The 19678-nt window shown below is 38.2% G+C and overlaps 1 protein-coding gene across 1 annotated transcript in view; it reads left to right on the forward strand.

Moving 5' to 3' along the window:
• Positions 1 to 19678, forward strand: part of ddb1 (damage-specific DNA binding protein 1) — a 36892-nt gene that overhangs the window by 9949 nt on the left and 7265 nt on the right. The window contains exons 8-22 of the mRNA XM_026319808.1: positions 787 to 870; positions 1226 to 1342; positions 3521 to 3623; positions 4346 to 4421; positions 4504 to 4612; positions 6395 to 6573; positions 8996 to 9159; positions 10980 to 11087; positions 11797 to 12004; positions 12237 to 12332; positions 12691 to 12802; positions 13709 to 13832; positions 15341 to 15505; positions 16006 to 16100; positions 18920 to 19090. Coding sequence (XP_026175593.1) covers positions 787 to 870; positions 1226 to 1342; positions 3521 to 3623; positions 4346 to 4421; positions 4504 to 4612; positions 6395 to 6573; positions 8996 to 9159; positions 10980 to 11087; positions 11797 to 12004; positions 12237 to 12332; positions 12691 to 12802; positions 13709 to 13832; positions 15341 to 15505; positions 16006 to 16100; positions 18920 to 19090 — 1911 coding nt within the window. The remainder of the gene's footprint in view (positions 1 to 786; positions 871 to 1225; positions 1343 to 3520; positions 3624 to 4345; positions 4422 to 4503; positions 4613 to 6394; positions 6574 to 8995; positions 9160 to 10979; positions 11088 to 11796; positions 12005 to 12236; positions 12333 to 12690; positions 12803 to 13708; positions 13833 to 15340; positions 15506 to 16005; positions 16101 to 18919; positions 19091 to 19678) is intronic.

The following is a 19678-nucleotide window of genomic DNA, read 5'->3' on the forward strand; positions in this document are numbered from 1 at the left end:
AACACCTGTTTTTATTGTGTATCGGTAAAACTGTGAGTGTAAAACTATGTTCACACTGATGAGAATAATTTTGAAAACAGAATTTATGTGTCAGTCTCCTGTCATTTTTAATTTTTAATCTTCTTTCTCTTCCATTTGCAAAACAAGATTGTGCATGAATGCCATCATCTGCCATCATTGTTATGACTTAATTTGAATTTCATTATAGCAGAGTTGTTTTAAGTGACCTTTTGAAGTGATCTGCCAATTATTTTTTGATTGATGGTTTAGTATGTAAAAGGGCAAAAATAATGATTTCCTGTCTGAAATTACCAAAGCGAAGAGCTTTACTGGCCTACTCTCAGGATAGTATAATTAATATTTACAGAGAGTTGGTCCAAACACATAATTTGCTTAGTAAGTGCTGACATAATGTGGATGCAGTGCCAAAGGTGGGACAGGATTGATACTTTCAAATCTATCAACATTAATAATAATTGTTCGAATATTAAACATTTGAAAATTTGGCACCTTTTATGATAAAATGATTGTTCCTGAGTCGTTCAAGTGAAAAAAACGTTGTTTTTTTTTTTTTTTTTTGCTGGTTCTAGCTTCTTTATAACTGTTAATTCAACAAAATGTGCAATTGGAAGATGTCACTTTGATTTTTTGTTACTTTATGGCATTTTTTAGGAAACATCATTAACCAACACATGACATATTGATAACATGGAAATAATAGTTAAATACGTCCTGTTGATATGACAAAAGGGACTGACGTGTTTTTGTGTCCCCCTCCATTGACAGACCTCTATTGCTGAGTGTTTGACCTACTTGGACAATGGTGTGGTCTTTGTGGGCTCCAGACTGGGTGACTCCCAGTTAGTGAAGGTGAGTAACGCCTATTTAAAATTATGCCAGCTCTGAACATAAAGTCATTTTGGGAAATCTTAAATTAAAGTGTATTCATCCCCTGTTTGAGGAAAATAGTCACTTTCTGCTTGTGTAATCACATTGCAAATATTTCATGAACATGTTCACAATTTAATTTGTAAAACATGGGGACTGTGTTATCCTATCAGTTTTAGGAACTTTTATATTAGTGATTTGATATCCTACACATTTAATATTAGAAAATTTATTAGAATATTTCTTTACAATAAATTGATGGTGTCTGTGTGACTCCCGTCCACCATGTCGTCCTTCTCACAGATTTGTAAAGTGAGTTCTGTTTGTTTCTCTGTAGCTCAACGTGGACAGCAATGACCAGGGCTCATATGTGGCTGTGATGGAGACATTTACCAATCTGGGGCCCATTGTGGATATGTGTGTGGTAGACCTGGAGAGGCAAGGCCAGGGCCAGGTAAAACCATAAGCTGTACGCTTTATTTCTGTGATACTTGAAAAATGCTTTGATTTTTGTGTAAGCTTATCAGGAAAGAAGTGACATAAACACCACAGTGTTTGACATGGTAGCTTCCAGAAACCCTCCTAAGATTTATTGGATACACTTTATAGCTTATTGTGAGGCTCCCTCTGTGTTGTCTGCTTTATCGTCGTCCTTGTCACAGCCTTCAAGTCGTCTTGGGCTCACATCACCAATTCAGATGGTTCCTGGAGTTAACAGTGTTTTTGTCTGCAAAATTAAGAATGCAAAGAACTACAACACAAACCTGCCACTGGCTAGAATAGGAAAGTACAACGTATTCAGGAGATTATTGCTGACATCAGACACACAGCCCACTGATCCTTTTTAGAGCCAGTCTGGGTGTTCTTCTGTGGTCAGTTTTTTTTTTTTTTTTTTGTTATTGCTGGTGGCCCGTGAACACTTGGCATTAACATGCACCCGGTGTCTGTGTTGTGTCTCGATATGATTTAGCTGAACTGCATTTAACCCTTGTTGTTAGAATGCATATCTGGTACACAAACTCAAATTGGCTTTTTTGTTCCACTGCAAAAAGGCAGATTGCTGTGCATGTCATTGTCTCTAAAAATATTTACACTCATTAAAACTGAATGAAGACCTCATTCTGGTTGTCTCTTGTTTGCAAGTATCTTAACAATCTTTAACACTTCTGGCTATTTAAGTTTGTTTATGTTCAGCAGTTGTCATACACTTTGTATTCTGAATATAATTTAGTATAAAAGGAAACAAGCACATTTTTGTGTTTTTACCCAAAATTGAGTTTTTTTTTTTTGTTCTTGCAATATACAGTAAATGTACAACTTTTTTATTTTAATTGCAACCAGCTGTTCATTGAATCTGCTTGTTGCTGGCACATTCACTGTAGAAATATCATAGTTTAACAAAAAAAAAAAAGTGAACGTTTGTCTGCTTTGTCTTGGATCTCTGAGGCAGAGGGAGATGAAACTGTGTAGTAAAGAGAGATGCAGTACAGAAGGTTTTGTTGGCAGGGTTTGACATAGGCTTCAGGGTACTTGATGTAGTTCCAAAGGCAGTGGTCCACTATAGTGCGGAGCCACTCTCTGGGTACAGACCAGTCACCAGCTATATTCATCCACACACTCCAGATCATTTCAGTCTGTTGGGGACAAGAACTAAATCCTATCACAATTGTTTTAATTTGCCATTTGCTGCAGATCCACAAAGCATTTGACCTGTTTAATTGGAGTGGACACTTTCCAAAGACAGTAGAGGATTGATGTAAAAGCTGCAGGCCAATATATAACCTCAGAGAAAGCATGACTGCAAAGTGTACGGTCAAAGCTGAAAAACAGTTGTATTCACTGATGTGCAACGGCAAACCGCACTGGGATTCATGACTGACAATACCTACACAGTTTATTACATGCAGATTATTAGGCTTCAGTCAGTCCACTGAGAATGTGACTGTGTGTGGGAGGGCATCAGAGAACATGATGGGGGAATTAGGTGGGTTGCCACATTCTCAATGGCAATTTCCATTGCAATGAAGCCGTTGGGTAGCATGTGGCAGGGGCTGAGATTATTATGAGCGCTGGTATTAATCCTGTTTGTGTACTGTGACTTGATGAATAAATAACATTCTGGTGCTCTCCTGTCAGACCGTACAGATGCCAGAATTATTTACCTCCAGGGTGTTGGATCCCAACATTGTTGTCATGTTTATACTGGCAATCTCAAAGAAGCTCTACTATAAACTGATGCTGATTCACAAATTGTATAGCACTAAAGCATTATTACTACTGCACTACTGCTGTTGCTTCGACCATAACTTGTACTTTTGGATCATGTCAGGAGCTACTTAAAATTGCACAATAAGGAACAGTACTTCAATCTAAGAACTCTACTACTATTATTACTAGTGTTACTACTGTCCAGAACCAGGCTAATACTTACACAAACTGTTACTCATTTGAGATAACAAAGTTGATTACTGATTGGCTACTTCATTTGGAAATAAAACATATTATAGTATAGTATCACAAAGATGTTTAAGAGAAAATGGAAAAAATAAGAGACTCAAGTACATAACCTTGGAAAGGAAAAAAACACCCCTCATGTCTTTATGTCTCTTTGATGTCTTATTTTTGCTTTCAGCTGGTGACATGCTCAGGTGCATTTAAGGAGGGCTCCCTGCGGATCATCCGCAATGGCATTGGCATTCATGAACATGCCAGTATTGACCTGCCAGGAATCAAAGGTTTGTATGTTGTGTTCATGTGTGACTGTGTCCTTCAACCACGTCTTGCCTTTGTCCAAACATTAATCCTCTACTGACTTGACAGCAGAGCCACTTCAGCTCACACATCTGTTTGCCTTGCCTGGCCAAGATGCCAGCTGTTACTCATCCAAGCTCACCATGTTGGTGTGAGCAGATGGCTCAGATGGTTGTAGGTCTTGGCTTGGTTCGTTTCATAAGAACATCAAAATTGCCAAGTTTAGGTTTGGAAACATTTGTTTTCATTTAGTAAACCAGTGAATGCAGTGATGTTGGAAGTGGTCATGTTGAAGAATTCCATCCCATTTAATGATGGCAAAGGCATCTTAATCCCAGAGAATTGGTTTCCTCTCCCTGCAGGCTGTTGCCCGTTGCCTAAATGAGATATAGATGCTAGTTAAGGTCTGCTTGCATTTGTTAGACTTCAGCTGTTATTGACCATCTACCCTTAATGTGTCAGCTGCTGCCTTCTGTCTCTGGTCTCTTGATGAGAGGCAGTTATTCACTTAGCCAATCAATGGCTCTCCCAAAGCGATCTGCAACCTGTACATCTTCCAGCATGTTAACATTTGACAGATGGAATAGTTAAAGATCAGTTTGGATACTGGCTGGATATTCTATTTCTTTCAGCCTGCAACATGATGCATAAAGTAACTTTCTGCATAACTGCTGTTTACAATTTTCTTTTTCCAATTCCCTACAAGGGTTGTGGCCACTCCGCTCTGAGGCAGGCAGAGAGACAGACGACATGCTAGTACTGTCTTTTGTGGGTCAGACACGGTAAGTGTTTACTGTGCAGCATGCCAGATAAGTGTAGTGTCAATTCTGAATGCTGTAATCTTAAGAGAGTGTATTCCCCAAGAGTGCTGATGCTGAGCGGCGAGGAAGTCGAGGAGACTGAACTTCCAGGCTTTGTGGACAACCAGCAGACATTTTACTGTGGCAATGTGGCACACCAGCAGCTCATTCAAGTTTGTATACACACACACACACACACACACACACACACACAAGCATGCTTTTTATATATGTACAAAATTCATGTGTTGTACCTGTGCCTCACCAAAGCACATTCTGGGCATTTGATACTGACACTCATTTGATCTCTGATCCTACTACCCCAGAATTGTACCTCCTGTTAGGTTATTTCACAAATTCAAAATACAAATTAATTATTAAAACGTGGCCTTTCGCCATTTTATAAGGAATACTTTGCGGGAGCCGAATCATACATGATTGAAAGGAACAGTAAATACGAAAAGCGCAAAAAGACTTCATGTATTTCAGTCAAGTCTGAGGATGAAACCTGCAGGGAATTCTGATGCTTCTGCCTACTCTCAACCATAAATGTTTAGGGTGGAACAGAAACATTGCTTATGTTTTCATGATGGAACATTTTACCAACCAGTTGATATTTTTTTCCATTTTCGCTAATCTGGCTTTTTTTTATGGGCTAAGTCACTTCAAATAATAAAAGTGCAAAAGTTTTAGGCACTTTTAGTGCAGTCCATTGTGCAGGACAACAAGCCAATATATATGCTGAAATAGCTAAAAAATAATTGTACAAATTGCAACATGAAAGGATTGCCCATAGTGCTAAACCCTGCAAAAATGAATGCTTAACTCTCCGGGTTTTTGCCCCTTTTAGCTTTATGTTAGCTGATTATTTTGGCCCTCTGGTTCGCACATAGACTGTGTGGTTCAGCTTTGCTGCTCTAATTAATTTTACAATAAAATACTATAGGCAGTGGTTCCCAGTAAACAAGCACCGTTAAGCTGACCGTGCTTTAATCTTAAGAAGTGCCTGCTAAACACTGTGTTAAATGATATTCAGCATCAAGAAAGACTAGAAATCAGGGGGGAGTTAGAGACCAAACCAGAGCGAAAAAGTCAACTCAGTATTGGATTTAACAGTTGCCAATAACACAGCTCCAGAAGAATTCATGGTCTCCAGAAGATGAATGACTAAGAGCTTGTTCTCAAGTCAAAGCATGTTGATGGCATTCTCTAACACCATCATATCAGATATTTAAAATGTCAAATTGCTTGTTAACCTGTTACCCGTTAAAATAATGGCACTCCCATCAGCCTCAGCTGTAATTGGATTCAGTGCTAATTAGCAGATGTGTACATGCTAAAGTATACAGTAGTTTAGCATGTGTGTGCTTCCTAACAGTGCAGCACCTCTATTTTTAGTTTCTGTTCATTGTACCTGCTGCAGTCTGTTAATGAAACTTCTTCAGCTCTCTGATTTCTTTGTCGTGTCTTGCTTTTTCAACGCCGTATGTCAATCCCCATTACATTATTACATTTTTATTTCTCCTTAGCCTGAGGGGCTTTTTCACAAACCTCTTTGGTACATGCAATAGAAATGCAATCAAATTAAGTTTTGTAACTAGAGTAATAGGTCTTGAAAGCACAAACATCTTGTTTTGATGTTTCATAGCAGCGATTTCTGGGATCAGACAAAGGCTTGACGTTGTTTGACACTGGTATAGGCGTCACTTCTTAAATAGATGGAGTAGATTGCGAATGTCGAAAGACAATCAGCTTCTCTCATCAAGAAACATAGTCTTATTTATCTCATCACATTGTTATTCACAATATACAGATACTATTGAAATACAGAGGACTCTCTGCATCAAAATTCAATGCAACCACAGTCCTGACACCACATACAGTATAAACACTGCAGTTTTCTTTGACTTCATGTTTTAGCTCCCAGTCTCTATGTCAAAACTGTCTGTCTCTAGATCACATCAGGCTCTGTGCGCCTGGTACTCCAGGACAGCAAGGCACTAGTGAGTGAATGGAAGGAGCCACAGGGCAGGAACATTAGCGTGGCTGCCTGCAACCACACTCAGGTGGTGCTTGCTGTGGGAAGAGCCCTCTACTACCTGCAGATTCTGGCTGGAGAGCTCAAACAGATCAGGTATGGCATAGTCACACAAATACAGACACAGAAAGTATTGTCATTTTTTTCAGGCGATATTTGACTTCTTATTATTTATTATTATTTGAACTGAGGATTTACCAGCCAATAACCACCTACAATACAAACCCAGAGCTCTTGGCCTGTGATGTCTGTACTGTGTTGGAAGTGAATCTATATTGCTGAATACCCAAGTAGATGAATGGGTGGACACAAAGTGTCAACTATGTGCTTTAAAGTGGTGGTTCAGCATTGTGAAAAATGTCGCTGTTTGCCTTCTGGATCGCATTTGATCTACACAAATTTATTTTGGTTTCATCTGATCAAAGAATGTGCTTCCGTTATTTGTCAGGCTTCCCTACATGTTCTTGACTTTATCTCAGAGTTTTGTGAGCAGTGGTTTTCTTCTTGGATGCCATCCATAAAGATGACCTAATGCGATGTCCTTCACACTCTTTGATCAGTCAGTGAAGTAGATGTTCTCCCACAGATAATTCCTGTGTTAAGCCAGAAGTGCTTACCTTTTTGTTTTTCAGTGCAAAATCGCGTAAATAATGATTTTTGCATGTTATTTTTGGGGACTGCTTTTTCTGTTTCTGGCAGTATGGCTCTCTCTATACCTCCTAGCCACTGCTGCAGCTGTGTTTTCAGCTCACGTTTAACCTACTGATGCTCTTGTACCCTCTTCCATCTTCATTGGGTCTCTGTTCAGATAGTTGCCTACTGTGTGGTGTTAAAGACAACCCAGCACAAAACTGAAAACTGTGAATGCGTGTTCACAGGATATTTTATAACTTTGTTCATGTAATGAGACTTAACTACAATCATATACCACTCTACACATAAAACTAATTCAGTTATTTTAAGATGATGCCATGTTGAAATGCAAATGTTTTTGTTATATTGTATGGGGATATACTCCATACTGTATGTGGCTGGAGCCAGCAGCCAGTTAGCTTGGCTTAGCATAAAGACCGGAAATGAGTGGAAATTAATTATAGATATACTGTAAATTAATTACAGATATATTGTAGAGTTGTGACTTTTGTTAACCTTGGTGAGAGCCAATGTTTTTTCTCATTTCCATTTCAGTCTATGTCAAACTAAGCAACCTGGCTGTAGCATCACATTTACTGTCAAACCACACAATACCCCACAGAACTGTTGTATAAAGGTTTAATTAATCCCACATCATCTTTATTACATTCTCTACAGTTCAAAATCTTTGTCTTCCTGTGTTATTATCCTCTTATCATTATCCTGCATCTTATTTATCTTTCCTGATTAAGTTTTTTTTCCATCATGTTTTTAAGTATAAAGTGAATGGTACAGTGGAACTCTTATCATTTTTGTCATTATTTTCTGTTGTGGGGTTTACCCTTGTGATTTGTCTTTGTGCTGCTACTGCAGTAAAACTGGTGTGAGTCACTATTTTTATAGTATGTTAAAAAAAGTTGAGAATACACAAAAATGTTATTTTCAAGAGAAAGACACCTAGGTTGTAAAATGGCCACCAGGGCTGCTTGAAGTGCAAAGTGTTTGTTTGCAGCCTTGAGAGTGTTCAATAAACGATGAAACCATGAAAGAGACAGAGTGAAGAGTCTCACCAGAGCTGTGAAATAGTGTTTGGTCTACATCAGTAAGCAGCCAGTTTGCTGTGTGAGTCACATTGTTCTGTAAATACTAGATAGTCATAGTTGGATTAAAGGTGTTGACATGACTGAAATGCTCTTCTGTAGTGAAATTACAGTGTAAGTACTCACACTATGCAGTGATTATCACTGCAATATATTCACGTTTCTCAGTAGCCTTGTTCTATTATAGCACAGGAGTTGAGATCTTTTTTTTTTTTTTAATTGAAATATTTTTTTTTCCCTCCTCATTTTCATTATGGCGTCATCTTGTTTAAACATATTTAACATTAAATGGGAAGTATAGATAAAATTCACACTTATGGTTTATGTAATTATATATTTTCATTTTAATACGTTATGATATTGTAATTTTCTAGAAATTCAGTTCATATTATCTTTATTGATAAAATAACCAGACAGCAGTAGGCCTATCTGTTTTTTGCTGATCCAGTTACCTAACTGCCTGACAAATCAAGATATTTCTTCTCTGTTTTTAAAATGATTATAATCCAGTATGGCTCTAAAGTGTTCCTTGTCTGTGATTTGCAACATTGATTGTTTGGATAATAAATTCATAGAGTAGCATTGATTGCAGTACTTGTACTGTAGAAAAACAGGCACTGGTGTGGTTATCTTGCAAATGTGAATTCACAGCTCAGTTTACCAGATTATATTTCTTAATTTGCATCTCCAATGAGAAAAAAAACTAATGCTCAGTGTTACTAACATGTTTTTGTGATTAGGGCAGCTTGCTTCTGTTTTTCTCACATCCTCTCTGCCTTACTCAGCACCACGGAGATGGAGCACGAGGTGGCCTGCCTGGACATCACACCTTTGGGGGAGGGTGGTGGTGAGTCACCACTTTGCGCTGTGGGACTCTGGACCGACATCTCAGCCCGTGTGCTGAAACTGCCCTGCTTCACAGCCCTACACAAGGAAATGCTGGGCGGAGGTGAGAGAAAAGAGAGGAGTGCACTGACAGGAGAAGAGAGCAGGTGTTACTGGCTTATGGATAGATAGGTGGACTGAGAGAATGTCATGTCAAGTGAAGTTTATTTCACAGCCCAACAGCACATACAGATCTCAATGGGCTCCATGAAAAGAGGGGTTTGTTGAACTGGACATGGCATACGATTGAATTCTTGTTCACCCCCACAAACTATAGTATATATTATCAAAACAGATGAAATCTAATGCTATATAAATCATTTTAAGACCCCAGTCTGCCTGTCATTAGAAGGCAAGACAGAGAAAAAAGTAACACGAACCTTTAAAACAAACTAAAAAAATAAAATAAAATGCAAGAACACACCTTACATGTTAGGTTTGGTCATCATTAATTCTGTCGTTGTGGAATCACACTTAGATTCGTTTTAAGCTTTTGAGCATTTTTGTACCATCATCCAGATAATTAAATTTGCATTGCTCAAGAAATATATAGTTAACAGAAAAAAAGTAAAATATTTAATCAAATCAGTGAATCAAAGTTGTGTAAATAAATCGGTACAATAAAGTTACATTTTCCAACCAATATGAGGAAGAGCCAAAACAATGGAGGCCATCTTCGATGAAAGCTGACAATCAGCTTACTTTACATAGTGGAAAACTAGCAGCATCTCTAACATTCTCATTAAGTAATGTGTCATATGATGGAGTCTACTATGCTGCTAGGTGGATTTTATGTTTGAAGTATTCCTTTAAGAAGTCCGAAGAACGAAAATGGAGCTAAAATGGATTGTGTGACTAGATTTTTAATTAAATAAATACTGCAGTGTAACACTCCCTCTTTTTTAGTATGTACTTAATGAATACTTGAGCATTAACTATGCTCCCAACCCAAATGCATTTAGTGCACCATTTAACAAAAAGTATTTAAATGTTAAAATATGCAAGAGAGATTTTGACTACTTTTTTTTTTGGTTAAACTTATGAAAAAGTCAGCAGTCACAGGAGGGTGAAGTTTCATAAAATGGTGAACTGGCACAGGCAGCACTTTTACTTCCCAATTAAAATGCTTCACCCAGGAAGAATATCCCCACACTTTCCCACAGTGTCACACTTTATTTTCCCAGTGCATTTGATTGATAGCTTGAAACTTTGCAAACTGTGCTCTCTCTTGCTCACTCCCCTAACAAGGACAGTCTGACTGCAGATGTAAATTTTTAAAGACATACACAGAAAACCTGCAAATTAAAAGCCAATATGCTATTCAAACTGTTGATGTTTTTACCTAATTGGAACTAGTTTTCACACTACATCATTGTACAGTTGAACTTTAGCATTGTAAATTTTAACACTTTTTTTTTTTCATGTTTTCAGAGTGTATTGTTAAGGGCACAGCCTCATGTGTTTTAACATTTTGGCTCTCAGGCATCAAACAATAGATGTGCATTTTAATGGAAACATCTGACCTTTCAAATAGACAAATTTTGAGACTTTTGTTTTACCTTTAACACTTCTGCTTTGTGGAGAATCGGCCAACAAGAACCTAATCAGAGCCGGTGTTGTTTTCATGTAATCGGCCTGTTACGGAAACAGAAAAGACTGACAACTTAGTTTTTAGTTCTTTTGTTTTTTTGTTTTTTTTCTTTTTAATTCACCTGCAGGATTTAAATGGTTTTTCAGAAAGTTACCAGCCAGTCTGGCCCACAACCCTTATTGATTTTTCTGACAGAGACATTTTTCCAGACATTTATCAATTTGGCATTCATCCACGAACCTGTGACTCCGGAGTACAGGAAAAATAAATCACTTGTCTACGTGTGTCCACAGAGATCATCCCTCGCTCAATCCTAATGACCACCTTTGAAGGCAGCTACTACCTGCTGTGTGCCCTTGGAGACGGAGCGCTCTTCTACTTTGGTCTGGACCTGCAGACTGGTATGTCCTTCACGCCAGCACTTGCTGGTCATATTTATTCATATATGCACATATTCATATAATGATTAATCTGTTGCTTCATTTCTCATTGATTCATTTGGGCCATTCAAGTTGAGAAAATTATTTAAAAATGCACCACAATTTTTTCAAAGTCCAAGGTGAATAAAATACATTCTAATGGCTTGTTTGGTCTGACTAACATAATCATTTTCCAATGAAAACCAAAGAAATGCATCAAATTGCCATATTTGATTAGCTGAAACATGAGAATATATATATGTGTATATATATATATATAATTTGATTACTCTAGGTTTCCTGTAACCCTCTTGTTCTGTAATCACAGCAGGATATTAGTGTGCATATAAATGTAGTCATTAATTTTGCTTTGACTTGATCAGCTTATGATTATAGTGTGTTCATGGTGAACAGGGACAAAGGAGACCTGAAAAACCAAAGCCTATGCAAAGCATACGTACAGGTGTTAATAAAGGAAAACCATGAATAATTGAGTGGATAAACAAGACAAAGGCAGGGGATTTCATTCTTGGCTGAAAGGTTTGAATGGTTTGAGCTTTTACAGTAAAGGGACATATTCTGCACGCAGGGACAATTTTTACTGTCTGAAGGTGCTTGGAAGGTGATTGGTAGCCTGACCTTTCAAAATGGATTAAAACCCTTCTTTGTTAATTTGATTTCCTTCCTCCAGGCGCCCTGAGCGAGCGTAAGAAAGTCACGCTTGGCACCCAGCCCACTGTGCTGAGGACCTTCAGATCCTTGTCCACGTCCAACGTCTTTGCCTGTTCTGACCGACCCACTGTTATCTATTCCTCCAACCATAAGCTGGTCTTCTCCAATGTCAACCTCAAGGAGGTCAATTATATGTGCCCACTTAACTCCGAGGGTTATCCCGACAGGTCAGAACTTTTCTCACTCATGTGTCTCATCTGGCTGGTTTTCACTGTTATAGGGAAATGCTGATGTTTTCTGTTTTCTTACTCTTTGCTTTGAAGAGACTTCACTTTCTTTTGTTTTGATCCTTGAGCAGTTGTCTCAGACGTGTTTACGGAAATGCATACAATCAAACCTTGTTTTGATTTCTTCTTTTTTCCTCTATTAATGCTTCGTCTTGTTTTTGTTTTCTTACAGCTTGGCTCTGGCCAACAACAGCACTCTGACTATCGGTACCATAGACGAGATTCAGAAACTCCACATTCGCACTGTTCCACTTTATGAGTCACCCAGGTCAGATCCCTTGTCAGATCTTCAAGTGAACATTTCACACTCGCCATCTGTACAATATGGTCTATGTTTGCAGTGATTTTTGTCTGTGGGCTTTGCTGCCAGCTACTTTTCTCAAATTAATTGTGTTCTACTTCTGCTAAATACCTTTCTGTGCTGAAGCTTTTATGTGACAGCTATGACGCAGTGTAGTTAAAGAGGATATTAAAAGGTTCACTGCAGTCAGGAAAAAAAAAGTGGCCTTGTTTTTTTCCTCTTGCCCCTGTTTGCTCTTTTCATGTTTACCAGTGTCTTCCCTTTGTTTATTATTATTTTTTTCCACTCCTCCCATCTCTCCCTACCTCTGTTTGCATCACACCAGGCGGATCTGTTACCAGGAGGTCTCCCAGTGTTTTGGGGTTCTGTCCAGCAGGGTGGAGATTCAGGATGCGAGCGGCACCACATCCGCTGTACGCCCCAGTGCAAGCACTCAGGTACTGTAGCTCCATGTTGTGAGTGGATAACAAACACACTAGGGCTTTTGTTTGTTTTGTGCTCTTACCTAACAAGGCATGCTGACTAAGATCATTATTTATATCATGAGCCTGGGAGTTTGTCAGGAGACCAACAAATGTCTTGTCTTGTTAGTCATCTAGTCACTCAACTGGAACGAGATTTTCTAAACCAGGATTTAAATTTTAATACTGTTGTGTTCAGATGCGATTGTGGTCTAAGCTGCGAAACCTTACTAGAATGTTTTTGCCTAATCATTTTCTGTCTCTTTCTTGTGTCAGTGCAACTGGAGAGGGATACAAGTAATAAGAGAGTGCAATGAATAAAGACAGAGGAGATGCAAATTTTTTTTTTTCTAACTCTATCTGCTCAAGCGAAATGTAGCTGTTGCAAGACTTCAAATCAAGCTCAAACTGCATTAAATATAATCCTCCTTTGTTTGATTTTGTTAAGTAACACAGTAAATGAGGTTTCAGCTGCCAACAACAAATAATAGGACCAGCATTTAAAACATTCTCACTTGGAGAACTGATCGAAAATGCATTCAGTCAGATTGACCATCACAACATGTGCTGTGTCTACTCAGCTTGAATCTATGGCTTTCACACAAACACAGGTGTATGCTTAGTTTGTGTTTATATTTTGATGTTTAGTGCTGCAACATTCGACTTTGTAAAGACAAAGCAGAGTCAGACTCTCTTACTTGTGATTGCCAGAAAGATGTTTACCTCATTTTGAATGCTGCACATCTGCTGCTACAGATGGTGCCGGCTACACTGTTGAACCCACACAGAAATAAAGATTTGAATTGCTTTGTACCCCTTATAAGGTTTGTTTTTATCTTTTCTGTTCCTCCTGTCCCTTCTCATAAATCTACACCCTTCCAGGCTCTCTCCAGCAGCGTAAGCTCGAGCAAGCTCTTCCCCAGTAGCACCTCTCCCCACGAGACCTCCTTCGGTGAAGAGGTGGAGGTTCACAGTCTACTGGTTGTGGATCAGCACACCTTTGAAGGTGAGACAGCCGAATGTACATTTCCATTTGATCTCGAGGAGCTGGGGCTATCATACTGAGCTTCTGATGATAAAGTTAAATAATGCGCCCAGCTTGGGAGAATAAGCAGGTCAGTGTAGAAAATACTTCACACATCCAGGTCGCGACACTAACCCATCAAGTTATTGCATACTTTTATGCTCATCTAATTTTGTATTTATTTGTTTGAATGGTGTCATCATACTTAATTTAATCTCATGCCATATTTGAATATTTATTCTTTAATGTATTTTTTTTATATAGCATTTATAAAGGGCTTGATAAAAATTCATTTTAACTTTATTAGTCTACGTCTCAAACACATCTTTATGCAAAAAAACGGAATCATTGGACATGTCAGGCAAACCATTTCCATGGTGAAAACCACTTAATATGGCAGGATTCTGTTTTGCAATTCAGATTTTGCTTCACCAAGCCTTGCTTTTAAAAATCCAGGAGTTACCTCACCTGCATAAATTTGTGTTGTATGTTAATAATATGTAAATAAGGCACTGGTTCAGCGGATTGTTTCCACCACTCCAATTTATCAGTATACAATCACATAACAGCTTATTTAAATGTTTAGATTATCATCAGTCAGCTATGGAGACACTCTGATGCACTGGTTACAGGTCCTGGTTTGTGTACTATAGTCAGTGTTTATCTGTAAACTGTCAGCCTCTTAAAACTGCTCTGCTATTACAGAAGAAATTCAGGGTACATATTCAGAGTGCAGTCAGTTATTCAGTTTAAAGCTAGTTATTCTAACGGGGTTTGTCTACACTGTCGAGGTTACGCATAAGTGCCTTGGATGAGAAAATAGCAAAATCTTCAATAAAAGTAAAAGGTGCAGTAAAACTAACAGGACAGTGGGTGAGATAAATAAATAGGCTGTGCAAATCTAATTTGGCAAAATACAGTAACTGAAAACCCATGTGCTAATGTACCGTGGATTTGGTGCATGGGTAATTTACCAATTTGCTATATAAAGTTAATTATTTGATTGCTAAGAACAAGCAGTCAGACCCACATATAATTGGTAAAGACATTATTACTTAAATTTTTCACAGTTCACAAACAGAATTGCTGGTTTGTTTTCAACAAACCTTACTTTGTATCCACATCGTTTGTCTATGCATTGAGTGATTGTTAGACATTTTAACTGTGCTCACTTTGCTTGTTCCCTCCAATAAAATGTTCTAAATAATCTGACTAAACTCCTTCAGCAGTTCCTTTCAAATGTGTCTGATTACCTGACCACCCGCCTCTCCCTCCTTTTGTGCATACCCCTTTGGGTGTTGTTGTATTAGCATGTTCTCAAAAATAAGAGTCCAGCTGTAATTAACCGCTGTAATTAACCGAATATCCAGAAATTGGACAGTAATTAAAAAAAAACAACAGATAAAAGTAAAGTCCTATTGAAAGTACGATGAATTGTTGCTCTCACACTCACTTTCCTAAGGTGTTTGTGTTTTGTCTCTCTCTCTCAGTTCTCCATGCCCATCAGTTCCTCCCCAGCGAGTATGCCCTCAGTATGGTGTCGTGTCGTCTGGGAAAAGACCCGTCAGTGTATTTTATTGTCGGCACTGCCATGGTGTACCCAGAGGAGGCTGAGCCCAAGCAGGGACGCATCATTGTCTTCCATTACACCGATGGTCAGTAGCTAGGCTTTTCACTGGTTTCAGCAAACAAAACACAAAACCAAACACAATTTCTTGTCCTGTTCGTGTGCACTTTTCTCACTTTAGCCTTCAGCCATTTTCATTTTCTCCTCCCTCCCATCTGTCCTGTTTTTTCACTTATGAACACACTGTCCTACAATGCTCTTGCTTCCCTCCTTACTTAATAATTTTTTTTATCTCACACTTTCTTCCACTCACCCCTACTGATTTCAGTTCTTTCCTTTCATACCGTAACTCTCGAAGTGCATTGCCTGCCTTTCATTTATCCTCCTATAACTTTTCATTCTGCCCTCATCCTTATTCTGAATCCTTGTCCTTTTCACTTTTTGCCATGTCTCTCACAGGTATTGAGCGGCATGCTATCCTCTGTCTCACTGAGATCTGTTAGGTGCTAGTTTAGGTTGGCAATGAGTATGTAACACTTTGAATGTTACCTCAGAACTTACTGACAGGCATTGTGCTCCCTCCCACAGGTAAGCTGCAAACTGTGGCTGAGAAAGAGGTGAAAGGAGCTGTTTATTCGATGGTCGAGTTCAATGGCAAACTGCTTGCCAGCATCAATAGCACAGTAAGTGGTGTTTGATGGTGCTGGGGTTTTCAGAAGGATGTACACAACGCTAGAAAGTTATATAGACTTAGTTAGTGCATATAAAATCTTAAATTTCCAAGACGAAGAGCCTGTTTTAAGTAAACTGCTATAGTAGTGGATTATTCAGGTCTCACTAGAGCTAAGGGGATTAGTCAATTGACAGAGGATAATTCTGATAATCAAGCCAGTTAAATATTAAAAAAAAAAAAAAAAAAGGTTGTTTATACTTCTCTGTTGTAATGACTTTCTCTTTTTGTCTAATGTGTGTAGTTCAGGTTAATGTTCAGGACATTCTTTTTCCATCAGGATTTTAGTTGAGATTTGAATTTATTGAAAAACGTTTTTTCCAATACACTATTATGCAACATTGAATTTAGTTAATTGAATTAGGGTTATCTTACCAGCAGGGACAGACCCAGAGAGCTGTACGGGTCTAGATTGTCTAGATCGGACTGGCTGGGGTCGAGTATATTTGTATTTTTCTGCATGAAGAAACTTTGCATAGACCTACTTTGTTTTGTCCCGAACTAAAGGATATTGTCTCGATTTGAAAGTCATTGGAACATGATATTCGGAGGTGAAGGCCCGCCCCTGCTCTATTTATGTATTTTGTTTGGGGATCCAAAGCCTTGATTTGCTGTGACCTTCTCTGTGGGGGAGAAACCTAATGATATAGTCATACACACAGACCTGCGAAATGTCAGGTGTACCAGTACAACCAATGTAGTAGCACTTAACAGATTTTTGCTTGCATTTGTGGTCACGTTAGTAGCACTCTGAGCCAAGGGGTATTGTGGTTTTTGACTGTTGATCAAACAAAACATCTCAAGATGTCACCTTGGGCTCTAAAAGGAAATTGTAAATTGCAATTGTTGCTATTTCCTGATATTTTATGGATGAAATTACTTTTCAACACATTAAAAAAAAGGAACTGGCACATTAATTCATAAGGAAATGTTTCTACAGTCATTTTAAGTTCATTATCTTAATAGATCTGTCCCTTTGGGATTGCTGTGTGGAAGCGCTTGACATATAGTGTGAAAAGTGACTTCCCCCCTACTGTCCTGTTATGCCACACTCATGAAAAGGCAGCTGTATCTTAAGATATAAAGAACCAAATAGTCATGGGTTGCAGATTTCTGAAACTCATCACACAGCACTGAGACTCACTTCTAGTCTTTAACATTTTCCTTATTGAATTGGACTTGAAAGAAATCATTTCACTCTAAATTACTTGAGTAATATCTGTAAATGGCGGTTAGTGACATTTCTGGGTGCAGCTGCAGTGTGGTTTAATCAAAAAATATTTAAATTTCAGTCACAGTCACAAATCTCTGTGTGTTTTATGTTGTCTCAGTTTCTGTGGAACAAAGAGCAAATGTTTTCTCCCAGTCACAAAGGACTAATCCATCAAAGAAGTGATATCAATTTTCTCCTTTGACAGCAGCCTCAAAAGAGCATAGTACAACACTGTGACAAAATCCAACAGCTGCTTGTGAAATGCCTTCTTAAATTACTTTTTAAAAAATAATAATCAACTGGCCACAACACATGGGTGCATTGTTTTTTTTCTTTTTTCCTCTGACATTTACTTGGCTGGATATAAGAAACTCTTTATCACTTTCACTTGCCCAGATTTTATATTTATGTCATAATTCTTTAATCTGTTTGTTGTGAACTATTAATGTTTGGAAATATAGGAAAGTAGAAATACTCAAAAATGTCATACCCAGCAGAAACTGATTATTAGACACTGCAAATCTGTCCAGTAGCAGCACCCAGAATACACTGCTTGTCAGTATTTATCTCATTTCAGTTTGTAATAAAAATCTTAACAAGGAGCTGCATCAGTTTAATATCTTTGAATTATATATATTAAAAATGCAAAGTAAGTGTAGATGCAAAGACATCCCCATATTAATAGAATGATTTGATATTTTGGGAATAATCCTATTTGCTTTTTCTGCATGAAGACCATCAGTGCCACGTCTTTGTCTATACTGTGAATACGAAGCCGTAGTCAACAAATGTTTGAGTTAAATGGAAACGGGGATCAACTAGCTCGAATCTCATGGTGTAGTTGTAGTTTTAAATTAAAACGTGATAAGAAATTAGGTTATGTTATGTAGGACTGTGTCTTTGGCAGACACAGTAACCTATTTGGTCTTAGTATGGCTTTAGTTGCCAACGGAGAATAAACAATTTGGGAAATCTAAAGTTATGAGTATTTTCATATGAAGACCCAACCTGTTCCAGTTCTTCCAGTTAACATGAACAGGAATCACACATCGCATGTTAAGCAGTTAAAGAACTAGGCATTTAAAAAAAAAAAAAAAAAAAGGAATGGGAAAAATATAAATAATTTAAAGCGTAAAAATATGAAAGACGTATGAAAATAAAAAAATCCATTAAATAAGATGCCACACTCAGATTGCATCTTTGACTTGATCTGAATTATCGTGAAGTGAGTAGCTGTTTGATGCAGAGATGCACCCCCACCCCTCATCACTCGCTCACCTGAAAGCTCTTTGTAAAAATAGTCAGACAGCACGGTCAGCGTGAAACGGTGAATGTAATTAGCTACTAAATGTTCATGTAATGTGGCAGCCAATAACTCAGATTGTTAATCAGCACCTCAGCCTCACATTCACAGAGGCACATCACATCCTGAGTGGTAGCAATACAGAACTAAAATGTCAGCCAGTTCATCACACGCTGTTGGAGTTAATTGCTCACCCTCTTACACTTGGTTTCTTGTATGACAGCAAACAATTGCTCATCTTGGCTGTTTGTTTCAGGTGCGTTTGTATGAGTGGACAGCTGAGAAGGAGCTGAGGACAGAGTGTAACCACTACAACAATATCATGGCCCTTTATCTGAAGACCAAAGGAGATTTCATCCTGGTGGGAGACCTGATGCGATCTGTGTTGCTGCTGGCATACAAACCCATGGAGGGCAACTTTGAAGAGGTGATACGTGAAGACATTTTCATATAATAACACAAGAACTGTATGTTCACTTTGACATAAGGCTGGTGGATTTCAAAACAGTCTGTGGCATGTTCACATACAGTACCAGCGCGCTTCAAAACATATATTTAGATGATGTCTGTTTATCCACACTTGCGGGTTTGAACTTCTTTTTGATGTCTAAATGTTCTTCTCTACTGAGCATTGTAGCTGACACATACCTCCAAGCCTTTTGATGAGCTGAATTCAGATTGATTTGTAGTAGAAAGATGAAGTGATTTGACGGCAAGTCACGCACACTGTTGTTGAATGTATGCTGTGGTACTTTGCTCAGTGTAATAATATTAGGACTTGAATTTGTTCAGGAAATATTGTACATTTAAGTATTTAATTAAAGACAAACAGTACATTTAAGTATTTTATTAAAGATGGAGAGTAGGGAATTTGTACCTTTTTGAAAACACTGTGCTCAGTAGCTATATGTTCATGTTGTTTACACTCCTCTCCCACCCACCCAAACAAAAAAGAAAAGAGGGAAAACATGAGTTAGATGAAAAACATTGATGGGACTTTTACATTTGTACTGTA

Source organism: Mastacembelus armatus, chromosome 3, assembly GCF_900324485.2.
Source record: "Mastacembelus armatus chromosome 3, fMasArm1.2, whole genome shotgun sequence".
Lineage (NCBI taxonomy): Eukaryota > Metazoa > Chordata > Actinopteri > Synbranchiformes > Mastacembelidae > Mastacembelus > Mastacembelus armatus.